Source organism: Sylvia atricapilla, chromosome 12 (assembly GCF_009819655.1).
Source record: "Sylvia atricapilla isolate bSylAtr1 chromosome 12, bSylAtr1.pri, whole genome shotgun sequence".
Lineage (NCBI taxonomy): Eukaryota > Metazoa > Chordata > Aves > Passeriformes > Sylviidae > Sylvia > Sylvia atricapilla.
The window spans coordinates 1,951,043-1,971,109 of NC_089151.1; the positions used below are offsets into that span (position 1 = coordinate 1,951,043).

Below are 20,067 nucleotides of genomic sequence, written 5' to 3' on the forward strand. Positions count from 1 at the left end.
GGTGTCAGATCCCCAGCGTGGCAGGAAAAACTGGATTTTTCTCTGCTCCTGGGTTTGCTCCATCCCAACTCCTCCCAGGACACACCCAGTGCTCTGAAAGGTTCTGGAGCTGCAGGAGCACAGAGGGGCTGGGGGATTAATGAATCAGAATTAATTAATCAATCCCTGCAGGAGCAATAGAGTGTATTTGTGGTGTTCCTGGAATTCCAGCAGCAGCCAGACAGGATTCCCAGAGGGATCCTTTAAGCCCTTTCCTGATGGTGACAGAATTTCCACAGCTGTTGAAGGGCCTGAGCACAATTGGGAGAAATTAATCGATCAAACCCTACAAGAAAAGAATTCTGGACCAAACAGAGGGTTTGTAATCTGAAAAAGAGAAAACTCTTCCTGTTCTCTACTCCAGCCTTGCTCCAGTTACACCAGAGTTACTCCAGCGTGACAAATGGCATTTGATTCTATTTTTTCCATCATTAAAAAAAAAATCATTTATTTACATGTTACATTACAAAAAAATCATCATTTACATCTACATTTATCCCTACTTTGTCCCTCATGTTTTAAAAGACAACAGCAGCAGCAGAAACTTTCCCAAAAAGCCCATCTTCAAACCACCCAACCTGCCCTTTTTCTTCTTTCTGCACTCCTGAAAGAACCCTGGAAGCCTCTGGAAAAGCAGTTTTTTGTCTCCCCAGCCCCAGCAGTGCTCTCAGCTCACGGAGTGCAGACCTGCCCACTTCAGCACGTACTTGAACTCGGTCTGGCCAAAAGGGAAAAGGCTCTGAGGGGTGGAAGGAGTGTGCAAACACTGGGCCAAGTGAGCTCATCGGCTCATTTGGTGTTTTCTGGAGTGAGCACATCACACACAGTGCTGTCCCACACCGAGTGTCCCACTGACAGCCCCCACTGCTGCTCCTCCAAGGGTGGAAAATTCAATTCTTCACTCGTGGAACACAAGGATGACAGCAGAAGTGAGAGGAGGAGGAGAGAGAAAACACACCGTTCATTTTCTTTCCTCCAAAACTGCTGCCTCTCTTTTTTTTTTTTTTTTTCTCCTTTTTTTTTTTTTTCAGTTTATTAGCAGGGACTGGCCAGGAAAATAATTGAAATGAAGAAGAAGTGCCCAGCAAAGAAGCAAACTCCAGGCAGAGCTGAGTTCCAGCTGAAAGCAAGGCCAGCACTGATGCCATGGATGAGAACTGTGGTGCTGAGATAAAACTCAATGGGTTCTCCCATTATCTTCTTGCCTGGCCTCAAAAGAGGTTATCAGTGCCCTGCATGTGGCAGCATTTAATTGATTCACAAAGCAGCAGCTCTGTGCTACTGGAGCCACACTTGTGCAGCTCTGAGGGAGACAACGCAGCAGCACCAGGCCCTTCCCCAGGGGAAACCAGAAATTAAAGCTCTTCAGAGAGGAGAAAAGCCCAACAGAGAGGATTTCTTTCACTCCTTGCTTTTTAAAAGATGTGCAGAACTCTCAGACTTTGCTCCTGAGGAGAGGAGAGAGTTCAGCAGCTCTGCAGCCTCTCCTTAGTTTTGTCTGTGATACGTCACCATCACTCATGGTCCTCCCAAGAAAGCCCAGCTCAAACCTCCAGAGCCCAGCTCAAACCTCCAGAGCCCAGCCCAGACCTCCAAAACCCAGCCCAAACCTCCAAAACCCAGCTCAAACCTCCAGAGCCCAGCTCAAACCTCCAGAGCCCAGCCCAGACCTCCAAAACCCAGCCCAAACCTCCAAAACCCAGCTCAAACCTCCAGAGCACAGCCCAGACCTCCAGAGCCCAGCCCAAACCTCCAAAACCCAGCCCAAACCTCCAGAGCCCAGCCCAAACCTCCAGAGCCCAACTCAAACCTCCAGAGCCCAGCTCAGACCTCCAAAACCCAGCTCAAACCTCCAAAACCCAGCCCAAACCTCCAGAGCCCAGCTCAAACCTCCAGAGCCCAGCCCAAACCTCCAGAGCCCAACTCAAACCTCCAGAGCCCAGCTCAGACCTCCAAAACCCAGCTCAAACCTCCAAAACCCAGCCCAAACCTCCAGAGCCCAGCTCAAACCTCCAGAGCCCAGCTCAGACCTCCAGAGCCCAGCCCAGACCTCCAAAACCCAGCCCAGACCTCCAAAACCCAGCCCAAGCCTCCAGAGCCCAGCCCAAACCTCCAGAGCCCAGCCCAAACCTCCAGAGCCCAGCTCAAACCTCCAAAACCCAGCCCAGCTCTCCAGAGCCCAGCCCAGCTCTCCAGGGGCAGCAGAGCCCAGGTTCTGAGCAGCACAAAGCTCAGCAGCACCTGCCCAGATCCCCTCATCTCCTGCAGAATTGGGCAAACTCAACCCTTGGAGCTCCAATAAAACCCATCCTCCATCCCCTGGAGCCATGCAGAGGAGGAGAAACGTCCCCCAGGGGCTGCTCTGAGCCTGGCCCAGTGCAGAGTGTCCCTGCTCATCCAGAGGGTTGGGAAGGACTCCTCTCAGCCCCTTCCAAAGCCAACAATTCCAGGGCTCTGTGATAACAGCCTGAAGTCACTCCTCATTTCCCAACAACTCCAGCCCGGGCTGTTGAGCACTGGGAGAAGAAAATGCTGGCAAAAAGGATTTCCAGGGACCACAGGATTAGCTCATGCATCAGACACAAACCACAGGACTCCTGTTCAGGCTACCAGAGCTGGGGAGAGGAGCTCTTATCCTGCAGCACGAGGGAACAGCAGCTCAGGGATCCTCAGGAAATTCCTGCCTTGAGCTCTGCCACTGTCCCAAACCTCCAGAGGGAGCTGGGGAAAGGATTGAAACAACAATTCCCAAGATCCAAATCGCAGCAATCCATCCATTTCTGGTGCTGATGAAATGTTAAAGACACGGGACAAAATGCCAGTTGGGATCGTTTTCCTTCAGGATAAATTGTCCTGATAATTACAGGATAAATTTCCTTTCCTTCTCCAGCAGTTCTCCAGATGGAATCCAAGGGTTTGGATGCACCTCTCCAAGAGCTGATGTTCGTGTAGGTGTGACACTTTTAAACCATGGGATGTTATTCAGTACTCTGTCAGCCAGTGGCTGGTGGGATATTCAGAAATGAGACACGAGAAAGTCCAAAATTACAAACAGGAAATGAAGGGAAGATAAAGAAAATATGCTGAAAAAGCATCCAGGTATTAGGAAGGAAATGAGGGGAGGGGAAAAAAAAAAGAAAAATTGGTAGAGGTAAATAAAAATGCAAGTAATATAAAAAAAAGGCTTTTGGAAGTGTGAAAGTGAACGAATAGAAAAGCCTGATGACATTCTGCATTTCCAGTGCACGTCCTCAGTAACTGCAGTGTGTGTTTAAAGCACCAGGAGGGAGACAGAAGCTGCAGAGATGGTTTTAAAGGGATGGAGAGACAGGACCCAGGGAATGATTCCCACTGCCAGGGGCAGGGTCAGGTGGGATTTTGGGAAGGAATCATTCCCTGAGAAGGTGGGGAGACCCTGGAATAAATTCCCAGAGAAGCTGTGGCTGCCCCTGGATCCCTGGAAATGTCCAAGGTCAGGTTGGACAGGGCTTGGAGCAGCCTGGGACAGTGGAAGGTGTCCACGGATATATATATAAATACAAATAAAATAGAAATACAAATAATTGGTGCACACAACCCAACCCAATCCAGGATTCCATGACAAACATCCCATAAAACAACACCAGCACGGAGTGCCCCACAAAAGCAGCTCATCCCTGAGAACTTCCTGCCCTTCCTCCAGCCTTTCCAAGCGGGATAATCCTGCAGAAGGACAGAAATGTGATCTATCTGCTGTTCCTCCTGCCTTGTTCTTAAGCTCAAACTCTCCATGAGAAGCTGGAGCAGCAGTGCCGAGCTCCTCTCACGTTTTGGAGGACCAGCCCAACCTGCCTGGGCTGTGGGACATTTTATATTATATTTTATCTTTGTATTTCTCTCTCCCCATACATAAACTCATCCCACTGCCATCAATTCCACAGCCAAATGTGGTTCCCATTAAGGAGCCGTGTGTGGGCTGCAGCTCCAGAGCTGGTGTGTGGATTTTTTTGGGAAGCAGAGCCAGTGTTTAATTCCATTTGGCCTCTGCTGAGGACACAATTCCTTTCAGAGTGTATTAACATCTCTTTCAACTCCTGCAGTAAGGAAAAGTGCTCCCATCCCTGCTGGAAAAGGGATGTTTTATAGAACAGGAGCTTTGATTTGAGGGATTTGGGGTTTTTTTTGCATTTTAAAAAGTGAAGTTGGTTGGCATTCGAAGCAGAAAGTGCATCATTCAGGGTTAAAACTCAGATTTTATCATGAGGGGTTCTCAGCTAACACTTTGTTTTGGGGTATTTAAAAGACTGGGATGTATTTTAGATGAAATTAAAGGGAAATGGGAGAAATTCACTCTCTGAAAGTCTTGGAAGAAAATGTAAAAACTCACCCAAATTTTTCATCACAGGTTCCTCCCCTCTGTGAGCACTGGAGGGTTTGGGTGAGGGATTTATGGTTTGGACAATCCTCTAACAAGAGACTTATTCCCATGTGCATAAAGAACTCCCTGAGCAAAAGATGCTGTCTGGAGGCAAAATAAGAATTTTGGGGTCCCATAACACAGGTTTCCCTTAATGCAGCTCAGGAGTTTGGAGCTCTTTCCTCCATCCTATCACAAATTCTGCATTAAATTTGCAGGTTCTGATCTTCCATCCTCTTGGAATAATTAACCAGAACTGATAAAAAAGTGAGAAAAGGATTGGTGAGAGTCTGCAAAAAACCCATGTGCAGAGCAAGAGGCTTGCACAGAAATAACACACAAAGTTACACACAATAATATATCAAATATGTGTGTATATAAATATACATTATAAGTGACTAATGTTATTTCGTTTTCATTTAGTTACTTTGATTATTTTGAAGAATAAGAACTACTGATAAATTTGCTTTTCTGAGCTTCAGAAATCCCCTCTCCATTCTTCCCAGCATGCCATGGAAAATCATCTTTTCTATTACACCATCCCTTATAACTGCAAAATTCTGAGTTTGGGAATCTGGGTTTTTTTTTTTTCCAACTCCCTCATGGAAATTGCTGTGAAATCTCCAAAGAGCCAAACCTGTATTTTCTGTTAGGGAAAGAAAATTACAACTGAGGATGTTCTTGGATTATATTTCACCAGTCAAAGTCTCCATTTTTAGCAGGGCTGAGGTAATGAGCTATTTAATGACAGAGATTGGGTTTAAATCATCCTGGTTTCTTGCCCAAAAAACTCTCCTCAGTACCACTGCCACCCCACAAGCAAATTCCTACCACAAGTGAAAATTTAGACTTCCAAAGATAAACTTTCCTCTCTTCTTGTGGTAAACCTTGTGCAGAGCATCAAGAATTTTTAATAAACACACATCTCTTCATTTTCTGTACTTGCTGCATCTTACACAAAATGCTTTCTCTATTAAACCCAGATTTGCTGGGTGTTTTGCTTATAGAGAAGAATAAAAAAAAAAAAAAGAAGGGATGGAATATCTCCCCACTGACAAACTGCAAGAAACTCGAAACGAAAGGAAAAATCAAATCTTTTCTATTTCTTGGGCTCCTCTGGCTGTGATTGGCACAGGCCAGGCTGATGACATTGGGTTTTTCATTTCTGTCTGAATTAAGTCATCAGAGCAAATCCCACAGTGGGGACCAGCACTCAGAGGGGTTCCCATGGCAGGGAAACTCAGGTTTGGGGCGATTTTCTGGCAGAACACTTGAGGGATGAAAAGCAGATGTGTGTGGATGGGGAAAAGGGATTTGGGATGGCAGAGCTCTTCCCAGGCAGGGAGGGAGCACAGGGCTGGAATCATGGCACACACAAACTCAGCAGCAGTGAGCACAGGCACAACCCATCCTCGAGAGCTGAGTGCTCCACATTCCTCACCAGGCTGCTGGAATCCAACTCCACTCCCACTTAATTACTCCCAGTGATGACATATCAGGTTATTAAGTGAAATCATCATCTCTGGACCAACTGTTCTCACTGTTCCATTTGGTGCTCCATCAAGTTCTCGTGTGTTTTCTTTGCTGGTTGCCACAGGATTCTTTGTCCTTGCTGGCAGCAAATCCCCAGGAACATCAACATTTCACTGCCCAAACCAGTCTTCTCTGGCCAGATCCACACAGGGTCTATTTTTTCCAGAAATCCCCAGTTTTTTATGGCCTGGCTCCCAAAAGAAAACAACAGAGCAGCCAACAGCAGGAAGGAATGAAGCTGTTTCAGATACCTGGATCCCAACCCGTGCTCATCCTCCAAAGTCAGACACTGACTGCTGCTCATGATCCCCCCTGCTCTCGTTTCTGTGCCATTCCAGACCTTCTCCAGCTGCAGGGATCACTTCCATAATCCAGTTTCTTCATGGTCAGGATGCCTCACAGAAATGACATAATCCCCAGCCTGAGCACTGGGTCACATGGACACATTCCTTCCCCATGCTCACCCTGGCAAACAGCTCATCTTCCTCCACAGCCACTTACAAACTGACCCCTGTGATTTGGTGCTCTCACATCTCAGGGATGGGAAAAGAGCTGCCTGGAGATTGCTTTAACACTGGAGCAAGATCCATTTCTTAGTGTTTCTGAAAGCTCTCAGCAAAAATCCCTGTTTTGAAAACAACATCGTTGGCACTGATGAGATCAGCAGACAAAATGGGTTGGAGGGTCAGCATTCATTTGAATTGTTATCTCTCTTAAAAATAGATATTTCATGCATTTGTAAAAGAAGCCTGAAGTCTTCTGCTTCAGATAAATAATGAAGCAAAAATTGCCCTAATGCAGCCACCTGAGTGGGTTAGATTGGGTTCTCAATTTCCCCAAAAGAGCCTGAAAACCACTGGAAACAACAGCAGATAAGAGGAATGAGTTTCCTGCCATCACCATTTGCATTCCCTTTTCTGTAACTATCACCCAGCCACTTCTTCAAACCCCACCCCAAATAATCCCAACTAATGACCTGCTCCTAAAGCCTTACCTGGAGTTTCAAACTGCCAATTCCCTACAAAACTCACCAGGAGAACAAATTATCCCCACTCCAGATCTGCTGGTGACCTACGCAAACTGTGACTATAAAGAATCTTGTTGTTACAAGACCTCCTGGTTTAGCAGAACCCAGTTCAAGGATGACTCCTGGGCCTGCCCACACTCCCCAACAATCCCCTGGGAATGCTCCTGGAGCTCCTGGGCCGTGCCCATTCCCTCATTCCAGTGCTCAATCACCACCTGGCAGAAGAAAATTCCCCCCAAATCCTGCTTATGCTGATTTCTTGGAAATAAAGCCCAGGGAGCAGACTTGGCTGTCCTCAGTGTGTTCACTAGAATTCGTCACACCAGACCACGACGATCACGTCCAGATTCCTCTTTGCATTTCAAACCAGTGGCTGTGCCTTTGTTCTGCATGAAACCACTTTGGATTCCTTTTAAATTAACAAATACCATGCCTTTAACACAAATAATAGCAGTTCACAGCTTAAATAATCCCAGGACTCGTGCACACGGAGCAGACAAAAAACCCATCAGCATCCTGCGTGTTCCTGCTGCGAATGCACAGATTTTATGATCCTGAGATTGCCAACTTTTCCCATCACAATCTCAGCAAGCCTTTTGGAAAAAGAGCCATAAATGGGAAGTCAAAAACGACAGTTCAAGACCACGCTGGTTTGAGCACTTGCAGAGTGTTGAAATTTGGGTTACTTATTATTTTTACAATGTTTGCTACACTCGCAGCTGGCGGCTGCAAAGAAGTCGGAATTCAGAATAAAAGACTGAGGGATTTCTGCTGAACACCCCACCAACTGCAACAAACCAGCCCATCAGAATTTCTTCCTAAACCCCCTTTTATTCTCCATAAAGCCACCAGAACGTTTCCCCCCCTACATCAAACACACAATTAAAACACCAACCACCTCACTCATCCCTTCCCGCCTTATCCACGCGCCGCGTCTCACTCACAGCGAATCCCGTAGATCATGAGAGGATCCAGCTGCTTCTTGCCGTGCTTCCCTTGGCCTGAGAGGTTGGAGATGGCCTGGATCTCCCTGTGGAAGAGGTAATCCAGCAGGGTGAGGGCCATCTTCTCGGCCGTGCGGCAGTTGGTGCTGATGTGCAGCATGTCCGCGGGCGTGATGGGGCAGCGCACCCGCATCTCGGGGTTGTTCTCGTCACCCAGCCACGTCCCGTTGGGGTAATCCTCTGAAACACACATTGGGGACAGGCTGAGCAAAGAGGCAAGGCTCAGGACACTGCCAGAGCACTTCTGTGGGGTTTGCAGCAGCTCCCCCCCCAACCCCAGTTTGATTCCTGGTGAGCGGATCTCAGCTGAGCGCAGCGGGATCACAGCTGAGAGGGAGAAACCCAAATTCACCCCAACTGTGAAAATTCACCCCCAAAATTATTGTTTTTCATGTCTTGTCCTACACAGGAACTGCTGCAGCCAGTCCAGGTGTCCAAGTCGTTCTCAGAGATCTTTTTTATTGGGAAACCACTCCAGGCACAGTGCTCTCACCCCCTAAAAACGAAGGTTCCTGCAGCTCTGGGATATTCTCAAAGCACAGCAAATTTCAAGCAGCCAACAGCTTTGCACCTTGTTTTTTCCCTACCCCAAACCCATGAAATTAAAACAAGGCTAAGCAAGATTATCTAAGACATTATAATCAATAGTGAACGCTGACTTGTTTAACCATTTAAAAGGAGTACATCGAGCAGTGACAATGATTTGGGATGGAACCAGAGACTCCAAACAAAATTTGGGTTTTTCCTCATATTTACTGGCTACATTATTTTCTAAATAATAGTTTCCCAAGGAACAGGCCCAGCAGAAGGATAATTAATCAATCACAAATCATCTTCTCTCTTATTCAAATATGAGACCATCAGTAGCACAGCTATACCCACCTACACACGCACACTCAACATATTAAGAAGCTTTTTTATTTCTTTCCCAGTTTCTCAGTTTGTCAGGAAAAAAAAAAAAAGAATATCAGGGATCTAATTAAATAAATTTAAAAAAAAAATAATATTGGGCCCTCACTTCAATTAACCTGTGCAGACAATGCCAAGAGGTGATGGACTCAAGACTAAGCAAAAACTGGAACAGAGCTCAGGACCAATCCCACCTCGAGTGGAGGAACACAGGGCTGAGGATGAGACTCCCATTCCAGACATCACCCAAATTCCAGAATTCCTCACACTGCTAACAGGAGCTGGGTAGAAAACACTCCAGCAATATTTCAGTGTCCACTGACAGGGCCCATTTGGATTTGATTTCCGTGTTTGCTCAACTCTGTGGAGTAGAACAAGGTTTGTGACTGAGGGGTCACTGAGCCCTGCCACAGAGAGCTTTATGGGAATTTATTGTGAACAGCATTCAGCTACAATCACACTAATGACTTTTCTTTCATTAGGTGATCTGACAGCAGAGTTCTGGGATACAGAATCCCCAATTCCTGGTTTCCATGACCCTTCCAGTCCCCACAGAAGGTGACAGAGCTCAGGTCAAACAGAGACTCATCTCACACCGAGCGGGACCCAGAGCGAGCAGCAGCTGCATTCCCAAACCCTGCACTGGGCTTTAGCAGACTACAAGCCAGAAGAACTCAATAAAATATCACATAAAAGCAACTCCAAACACTCCAGAGTGCTTTTGCAGCACGACCTTTGGGTTGAGTCACCCCACACGTCAGGGCTGAGCTGCCAGCGATGAGTAACGACAGGATGAGGCAAACGTTGGATTGTGTAATCCTGATTTATCACTGAGAGCAGCAAATTATCAGCACAAACACAGCCACACAACCAGGGAATGGTTTGGGCTAAAAGAGACCTTAAAGATCATCTCCTCCACCCTCTGCCATGGGCAGGGACACCTTCCACCATCCCTGGGTGCTCCAAGCTCCAATGTCCAACCTGGCCTTGGACACTTCCAGGGATCCAGGGGCAGCCACAGCTTCTCTGAGAACATTCTCTGGGCCTCCTCACCCTCACCAGGTTGAATTTCTTCCTAAAATTCATATAAGGATTCATTATATATAACTTGCAAGGACAACTCTTAATTGTTGATGTACGTAGCAACTCATCCCTCTAACTTTTCTTTTCCTGCTGAAATCAGAACTTGGTGCCCTGTCCTGAATATATTTTTATATGCTTGCAAATTGTTTGGGTTTTGTTGTCGTTGGTTTTAATTTGATCCTTTCCTTTTTATCCTGAGCCAGGATAGGTCACACTGGCTGCTTTCTGCTCCCAGCACCAGGTGCCATCTGAAAAATAAAGTGGTTTGGAAGAGCTGTGCCTTGTTTTGCATGCCACTGTGTCTGGCCTCACCACAAGTCTGGTTACCATTATCAGGGAAAAACAACAGGCTGCTCCTCAAGATAAATGGACTGGGTTAGAAAAATTTGGGGCTGATCTGGAGAAGCAAAAACATCTCTGGATCAATGTGTACGTTTTTCAAAGAAATTCTAGGAAGGCTGAATAAATTATCCTGCAGCCTATCACAGCCTCAGTGCCTTCCACAGGACTGCTGGTGGATACAGGAATTTTTATTCCTTATGGAACACCTTTTGCCTGCAGACTTTTTTAACAAACGTTGTTAACCTACATGAACCAAAGATTTTGTTCAATTTGCAAAATCTTCTCTTTTTTTTTTTTTTCTCTGCTGGCACAGAGTCCAGAACATACTGTTTTTACCACATGCAACTGTTCTTTTTATTACTCCCAGCCTGGAAAAAAAAAAAAGACATTATCTTGTTATTCTGACCTATGACCACAATCCCCCCACTAAATTATCTCTTGCATTTTCCTCCTGCTTTCAAAGTTTCAACAGAAAGGGAATTTATTTTATAACCATTTTGCATTAAGCATGACTGAAGTTAACCATGAATCCACTGCAGCTCCGTCAGGGCACAAAAGCTGAATTATTCCTTATTTTAGATCAAAATCATTCCTGCCAGGCTGCCAACACTTTGCTGGGAGAAAACAGAGGGTTGGCACCCAAAAATCTGGTGCAAAGAGGAAATCCAGGGCCAGTTGTGAGTGAGGCACCAATGCCCTGAGCTCTGGTGTGGAGGAGAATGGAAAAGGAAGGAGAAAACAGAACGGGAACTGGATGGAAATTCTCCCTGAACAAATAAATACATAAACTCTACTGACTAATTCTGGCTCACTGGAGGCTCCCAGCACTCAGACATCCTTTAGTGCATGTGCAATGCTTCTTTAGGTGTTTTATCAGGCTCTGGAGGTGATATTTGGGTGGAATCTGGGGGGGCTGGGTTATTTAGTGCATGCTCTGGAAAAGCCAGACTCCAACCCCAGCACAGCCAGATCCGTCTGCTGCTCCTTGAAGACTTCCAAAAATCAGTAAATGTGAGCTGGGGAGGAAGAGAACAGTCAAAGAACACACTCCCCTGCAACTCAGTGAGGCACAACTGCACACACTCAGCTGGAGCTCAGCTCATCACACACCTCCTCATTTGGCCCATTTTTCTTTCTTTAATTCACTGAGGAAGGATTTCATTCCCTGGAGGGTGGCAGAGCCCTGGCACAGGGAGGGTGTGGAGATGGAGAGAGATCCCAAAGCCACCTGGACGTGTCCCTCTGTCACCTGCTCCAGGTGTCCCTGGGCTGGGTGGCCCCAGAGGTCCCTTCCAACCCCAACCATTCCCTGATTCTGTGGATTTTCCTGAGGATCCTGCTGCTCTCTGAGGTGAAGGGTGCTTCCTTGCCCTCTTTACACCAAATATTAGCTCAGCACAGAAGTGGCCCCTGATCCTTTCTCCCTGCAGAGCAGAAAGTCCTGCCAGCTTCACCAGAGTCCCTCTCTGCACTCACAGCCTCATTCCCACCACACACCAATTTCTACCTCCTCCTCAATGTTCTTTTCCCAACAATTTGCCTTTATCTCCATTCTACTGAACCCAATTTGCTTTTCAGTGCTGGTTTGGACTCTTTTTTGCTGCATTTCTTCTCTCTCCCAGCACAGACCATCCATCCCTGTCCAGGGACGTGCTGGGGGCAAAGGAGGAATTCTCTGGGAACAGGAGGAGCCACTTTGGGGTCAGCAGCAAGAAAAAGCCCTGTCAAGAGAACAAAAACCAGACAGGGGCTGCTCTGGCCATGTTCTCCCACCCAGAGAAGTGACAAACACTGAGCTGTTACATTTTTCCATCGGGATAAATGCTCCTCTGGTCTGAAATGGTGGCCTAAAAGCAAAGCCAGGCTCTGCTCTCTCCCCAGGAGCTGTCAGTCATTCCTTTAAACCTAGGGAAAACAAAAGGAAACACCTGCCCACAGAAATATTGGGATTAACATGTTCCATCACTCCAAGAAGTCGTGTTTATTTTACTCTCAAGGCTGGGTGCAAAGTTGGCAGTGGCAACTAAAAACTGGTAGGTGCAGAGAGGCAGAAGGATGAATTAATCTTTAGAAAAATTAAAATAAACCCTTAAAAAAACCCACAAATCCTAAGCTACAAAAATAAACCTCCGTTTCTGGAGGAATTAAATAATGTTTTGGCTGATGTACAGAAGATTCAACATCAGCATCATGTGGAGGGTTGGAACGAGATGAGCTTCAAGGTCCTTTCCAAGCCAAACCATTCCACGATTCTGTGATCTTTTAATGAGCTCCTGTCAATTAGCAAGAGTTCACAGGGCCAGTGATTAATTGGCAGAGACTCCAAAGCACTGACTTTATTAATTAAAAATCATTAAGGCTGTAGAAGGGAGGGACAAGCAGGCTGTAAATTCACCTCCAGATGCAGCAGTGGGATTGAAAGCTGGGCTAAAAGAAAGGCTGAAGAGCTTTGAAGTCACATTCAGCAAAACCTCCTCCAGCACAAAATGCCACTCAGCCCCTGGGAATTCTGGCTCAGGAACAACACACATGGCCAAGGCACAGAGCTGGAGCTTTTCACTTCACTGTTCTTATGTAGGGGGAAAAGAAAAGTTTCATTTCCTTGTGAATATCAAAGAAAAATCCCAGACTCATGCAATGGTTTGGGTTGGAAGAGACACTGGATTATCCAATTCCAGCCCTGACACCTTCCACTATCCCAGGGTGCTCCAAGGGACACTAACAGGGGTGGGGGCAGCCAGAGGAAATCACATTTAATGCTTTTCTGGAAATCTTCCCTGGGAAATCCATCCCAGGGCCTCCCCAGTCTCCCATGGAGAGGAATTCCATCCCAGGATCCCACCTGAGCCTGCCCTGTCCCAGTTGTGCTCCAGGTGAATATTCCACAGCACACAAAGGCTGAGGGAGACCCAGCCCCAGCTCACTGCCAAGCCCCTGAGCACCCAGGACCAGGAGAGATTTTGGGAACACTCACAGCTTCTTCAGCCTCAGCACAGCACCAGTGAGGTCACCTGTTTGTTAAGATCTCAGTTTTGGTGAAATCCAAGAGATTCCCTTCTTTTATGACTCATGGAAAGATGCGATCAGGTAAAAAGTTCAGATAAAAAAAGGTCCAAATAAAATTCCAAAAACTTAAAATCCGTGGACTCAAAGGGCTTTTTAAAACCTTGGAAAATGTGTTTCATCTCAGAAAAATCAGATTTCTAGTTTGGATTTTGCCCTTTTTGTCCTTGTTTAATATATCTTTGTTATATTTGGGTGGAGGTGGGCCAGTGTTAACTCCAAATATCCCTGTGGCAGACACCTGCAAGAAATTTGCTCATCCGCTGGCTCCCAAGAACAGACAAAAAAAAAAAAAATAAAACCAAACCCAAAACAACTCAATTTTTATCATTTTCTTTGGCTTCCACAAGTCCTGAAGCCTCATCAGTGTCTGCACATCACTTTGTTTCAGGGTACCAAAGGTTCACTCCTGTCCTGCTCCAGCTCCTTCTCGCTGTGCCTGGCCTGAGGAGCTCGGCAGGAAAGAGCTCCAAGGGCTCATCCCAAACGTGTGGGATCTGATCCTGCCCTGAGCTGGAAAATCCTGTGCACAGATAAGTCTGGGCCATGGATAAAGAGCTGCTTGGATCCTCATTTGGAAAGCAAACCCTGGTTTAATGCTGCTGTTATCAAATGACTGCTTCAGATGCCAAGTGGAGGAGACAGGACGTGACTGAGGAGTTTTCTCTGGAAAAAAACCCCATCAGTCATTAACAGCCAGTGCAGAGCAGACTGCTCTCATCTGCTCCAAAAATCCAGGTTTATGTTTCCAACACGAGATTCTCTGCACCACAAACTGGAGGGGCAGGACACAGGGAAGGGTTTCAATCCAGGGTCCAATGGGATATTGGGCAGGAATTGCTCCCTGTGAGGATGGGCAGGCCCTGGGATGGATTTCCCAGAGGAGCTGTGGCTGCCCCTGGATCCCTGGAATGCCCAAGGCCGGGTGGGATGGGGCTTGGAGCAGCCTGGGACAGCAGAAAGTGTCAGGGATGGAACTGGATGGGCTTTAAGGTCCCTTCCCACCCAAACCATTCCATGATTCAACCTTTTCAGAGCTATGAAGGCCCAAAGAATTGATTCACAAATGAATTTCTGTCCAAGGAGGACACTCCAAGGAGACCAGCTGGAGCATTTCAGGGAGGGAAAATCCAATTCACAATCTTCAGACCTTTAAAAATGCACAAGAACTCCGGAAAACACGGGAAAAGAATCTCAAAATAACTGAACAGCCCAAACTTTTCCTTCTCTTACCAGCCTCAAGGTGCAAGTGCAGTGTGTGAAAACTGAAGGGGAAAATAACACTGGGCCATCACATCCATCCCATGCAACCATCATAAAAGAAGCCATTATTAAAAAAGCCATTATCAAATAAATCCCTATAAAAGAAATTTTCTCATGGTAAGTGTATAACATTTAATGGCTCTCCAGCTCCTAAAGTGCAGCAGTGAAACCACAAAAGCTCTCCCTGTGCTCTTTGCTCTGCACAAGACACTGAACTGTACAAAGCTCATTGTTTCTAAGCCCAATTAGATTGTTCACAATTAAATAAAATGCACTGCTGTGCGTGAAGTGAGAAGATGCTGCACTCCAAAACTCCCAGTAAGAACACAAAAATTAACTGGACTTCAAAAAACACACAGAATGAAGTCACAGTGTTCAGTCAGCAAAAAAACCAGCCTCATTCTCCACCATTTCTGGAACTGGGCTCAAAGCTCCTGTATCATTATTTTTCAGGGACAGAAAGGCAATAACACTAATTTTTAAATTATCACAATTCCACGAAAGAAACCAGCAGAGAGCAAACACTGCCTTTACAGAAATCCATTCCCTAAATCCTGACAATATCCAGAGCTCAGTGTCAGATAAACCCAACTCCAAACACGGTTTAGTTTTGCTTTCCAGAGCCAGGATGACAGAGTGGAGCTGGTGGTTGGTCTCAGTGCTGGCTTCTCCATCCTCAGCCCCTCAGGTTTTACCTCTGCACACCTCAGAGTGCCCTGGAATTGTCTCCTGGAATTGTGTCCTGGAATTGTGCCCTGAATTTGTGTCCTGGAATTGTGTCCCAGCTGATGAAAGCCACGGGCTGCTGTGACTTTGCCTCCCCCTGTTATTCTCCATCTCTTCCTTTATTAATAATTGAATTTGTGCCACCCTTGCAGGTGAAGTCACTTAGCAATTCCCTCCTGGGCAAGGGCAAGGGCAGGTGGAGGGGGAATCACTGATCTGATCCTCAAAGCATCCATCAATCTCAGAGATTCTGAATGGAGGAGTGTCCCAGAGGTCTGAGGGAAATCAGATCTGCAGACATTAATGGATTAGGTGTTTCTGCAGAATTTACGTGCACAGCAGTGGGTCAAACCTCACGTTTGCCTGTGCAAATCTGTGCCAGAGCAAGGCAGAAAGGGAATGACACAACAAACATCCTGCTGGTGCTGGCAGCTTTGCTCCTGGCATAGTAAAAAAAAATCTGGAATCACTGAGGTTGGGAAAAAAAAATTCCCCTTGGATGGGCCAAATCTTTAGTTGACAGGATGTTTTCTACAGGAGGAGCCTTGGTTTTTCAACACAGTTTAGGGCTTTCCAGCCTCACTGAGGCCTTCAGGATGTTGGATCTCCTGGCCCAACAGAAAACCAGGATTACACTAAATTATCAGGCTTCAGGAATTACAAGTGTGCCAGCTAAGAGCATGGAGGGTATAAAGGTATAAACACAACAGGTAAATACATAAAAGGTTATATTGGTAATTGTTACGTGATTTTCCAGAAGCAAGACAGGTTGGTTTTGCAATTTTTAAAAATAGAATTACTGGTATTTAAAACTGCTCTAAACTGGTACAAAAATTTATCCTGGGACACCACCTAAATCCCTGTCATTTCCAAACCTTGTCCCTTTAATCACTAATTGATAACCTGCTCCCCATTCATTTTCTTGCACTGGCAGAATTAACTCCACAACCTACAAGAGGAGTTTCCAAGGACTGCTTTTACTGCTGGATTTTTCAAATTCCCAGCAACTGCACCACTGAAAATATTTAAATTCTGCCAGGCTGAAACCCAAAAGAATAAATAAAGCTTTTCTGCCCCCTTCTGTTTATTGGCTGCTCAATAAATTAAATATACCAGGACTATGCCAAGTGATCAGACTTGAGGAATTACAAGTGTGCACACTAAGAGCACTGAGGATATAAAGGTATAAACACAGAAGGTAAATACATAAAAGGTATATTGAGGCCTTAAGTTTTTCATGTATTTCCTGTATCCCATGTTCTGTGGTGCCCAGGGCTCAGCTCTGAGCTCACAGTCAGTGTCACTCAGCTCTGCACACAGCAGGGACACAAAACAAATCCTTCTCCTGCTGCACACCAAGGACAACTTTCAGCCCAAAGCACAAACAAGGGTGGGCTGGAGGGAGGGACAAGGATGGGACCTCACAGCCTGGAGCTGGAATGGGACAATCCAACCCCAAGGTGTAAATGGAGCAAAACTTATAAAAGTGTGAGACCTCGTGACCATTTGTCCATTTTGTGTCCATTTTGTGTCCATTTTGGGTCCATTCTGTGACATTTTGTGTCCATTTTGTGACCATTTCGTGTCCATCTTGTGACCATTTTGTGCCCATTTTGGGTCCATTTTGGGTCCATTCTGTGACCATTTTGTGTCCATTTTGTGCCCATTTTGTGCCAATTTTGTGACCATTTTGGTCCACCTTGGGTGTAGCCCTGGCCAGGCTCTTGTCCTGCCCAAGGTGTGTCCTAAAGGCCTTATAATAAATATCTGTTTTATTCTCTTAGCTCTGTCCAGTCTCTGTGTCAGGTCAGCCTTCCCAAGGCATCAATATAAAAGATAAAATATATATATTTATATATATAAAATATGTAATTAAATATTATATTATATATATATACAATATATATATAAATATTTTCTATTTAAGAATGTATTTCAATAAAGTAATATAAGTATTTATGTTATATCATTAAATTATATGTTTCTATTCAATGCATATTTTATATTGACTTATTATATTTTATATATTGTATATAATGTAAGTAAATAAGATTTTTATCAATATAAAATATTATTAAAATGTGATATGTATTCTATATACAATCAGTATATATTGTCACCCTGATCTTTTTCAGCCTTCTGATGTTATCATTCTTGTCCTGGAGCTTCTCACAGACTTTCAAATGATGTTTTAAAATCTGTACATTCCTCTCTAGAGGAGGGACAACTGACAGATTTCTAGGCTGACCAGTGGGGTCAGAGAGGTGGTCAATCCCTGATCAAAACCCCAAAAACTACATAAATGGAAATCAAAAAATAAACACCTCTCTTTCTGCTCCGACAATCTGACTGCGTGAATGTCACTCTTTGCGTGTCCTCTAATGACAATATATCACATATAAAACACAAAAGGCATCAACAAAAAGGCAAAAAGACACCCTTGGCACGGGAGGTACCTTCGGAGTTGAGGGTGATGAGGGTGACGTTGTTGCCGATGCTCTGGCTGCCCACCTGGCCGCTGTTGGACACCGAGTCGCTGGCCTCGGAGCCGCTCTCGCCGTCCTCGTTGTGGCTGTCGTCGTGCCCGGGCACCTTCACCACGATGGTGTTCTGCCGGCGGCCAGGGACAGCGCTGCGGGCAGGGGACACGGGTCACCCACGGGGGACAGACCCCTCAGCAGGGGTGGGAGCATGGAATACCCAAATCCCAGTGTTATTGTGTCCAAATCCTGGAGTTATTGTATCCAAACCCCAACATTACTGAACTCACCCCAGCATCGCACTGTGGGCAGGGGACACGGGTCACCCACGGGGACAGAGCACAGAACACCCCAGCAGGGGTGGGAGTATGGAATATCCCAATCCCGGAGTTATTGTGTCCAAATCCCAACATTACTGAACTCATTGGCACCCCGGCACTGCGCTGTGGGCAGGGGACACAGGTCACCCGTGGGGATAGCCCTCTAACAGGGGTGGGAGCATGGAATACCCAAATCCCAAAGAGAACAACCCCCTCAGCAGGGGTGGGAGCATGGAATATCCCAATCCCGGAGTTATTGTGTCCAAATCCCAACATTACTGAACTTATCGGCGTCCCCACTGCGGGCAGGGGACACGGGTCACCCACGGGGGACAGACCCCTCAGCAGTGGTGGGAGCATGGAATACCCAAATCCCGGAGTTATTGTGTCCAAATCCCAACATTACTGTATCCAAACCTCAACATTACTGAACTCATCGGCGCCCCGGCACCACACTGCGGGCAGGGGACATAGGTCACCCACGGAGAACAGATCCCCCAGCAGTGGTGGGAGCATGGAATACCCAAATCCCAAAGAGGACAACTTCTCAGAATGAATGGGAGCATGGAATACCCAAATCCCGCAGTTATTGTGTCCAAATCCCAGCGTTACTGTATCCAAACCCCAGCATCACTGAACTCAGCGGCGCCCCGGCACCGCGCTGTGAGCATTTATTACCTCGAGCATTCCTTGTGAGGTTTTTCCCTTCAAATTGCCTTTGAAACTGGTGCTGCCCGAGGAGGGGGATGAGGGAGGGCTGCAGGGAATGCCACTCACTTGCTGAGAATGTTCTCCAGGGAATCTGCTGCTCTGCTCAGGGGCTCCTCCTGCCCAACCATCTTGGCCACGATGGAACTCTGCCGGTCGTTGTTGAGGATCACTGTGGTCTGAGGGACAACGCTGCAAAACAAAACAAAATTTAATCACAGAGGGAAAGAGTATGTAAAGGAGCAAAGCTGATAAATAATCCACGCAGAGGGTTTTGGTTTAAGCAATCCAGGGAGGCCTCAGTCCTCTCCCCGTGTCGCTGATGCCGGCAATCCATCGAGGCTGACACCTGCAGCACCTCGAGGGCTCGGATTTTTCCAGAGGATGGATGGCTCCAGTGGAATTATATAAAAGTCCACGACCCCTGGGGAAGCAATAAGGAATTTATCAATTCAGGACACGCAGGGGGAAGCCTGTAAAATGACAGCTCCACTGAATTCTTTCTAGGAGAATCTGAGTGTTTGCAGAGGTATTGTGAGCAATGTTCGTGGTAATGCACCAGTTTCAGCAGGGTCATTCCTAGGAAAAGAGAATTTGAAAGGATTTCTTGCAAAAATGGACGATGAGCATGGTTAAAGGCTGTGTGTTGTCCTCCAGAGTGGGGAGATGAGCAGCACAAGAAACATCAGAGCAAACAGCACCAGACTGTAACTGAATAAAACCAAGAGTAAACTACTTCTTGTGTGCATTTCACACCTTAAAAAAACTAAAAAACCAAACACCAAAATCATTTAATGTGTGAGAAACCAGAAAAAGCTCCTCTTATCACTCCTGATGCAATGGAGAAGGCAAACCTGAGGCACGCTAAGTTTGCACTGGACTGCAAAAGGAAAAATGACATAAACAACTGTCCCCACATGCAGAGGAGCACCTGATCTGTCTGCAGGGATTATTCCCAGTACTGCCACAGCACCACTCCATATTCCCAGGTGTGGATTTGAGTTTTAAACTGCTCCTGCTGTGCTCAGGGAGAACTGAAGGGGAGAAATTTGGGTTTGGCTCCCCACAGTAAACAGCTCGCTCTTGTTTTCACTGCTCAGACGTGACTGAGGGGTCATTTACTTTCCCTTGGCTAATTGCTGAAACACAAATCAAGCCAATCTGGTGACAGCAA

General features: G+C 46.2%; 1 protein-coding gene across 2 annotated transcripts in view; it reads right to left on the minus strand.

The window, feature by feature from the left end:
- The window catches only part of BANP (BTG3 associated nuclear protein), a 114,489-nt gene that overhangs the window by 69,833 nt on the left and 24,589 nt on the right, over positions 1-20,067 (minus strand). For both annotated transcript variants that reach the window (XM_066327464.1, XM_066327463.1), the window contains exons 5-7: positions 18,963-19,085; positions 17,842-18,017; positions 7,940-8,179 (exon numbers count right to left, since the gene is read on the minus strand). In XM_066327464.1, the coding sequence (XP_066183561.1) occupies positions 7,940-8,179; positions 17,842-18,017; positions 18,963-19,085 (539 nt within the window). The remainder of the gene's footprint in view (positions 1-7,939; positions 8,180-17,841; positions 18,018-18,962; positions 19,086-20,067) is intronic.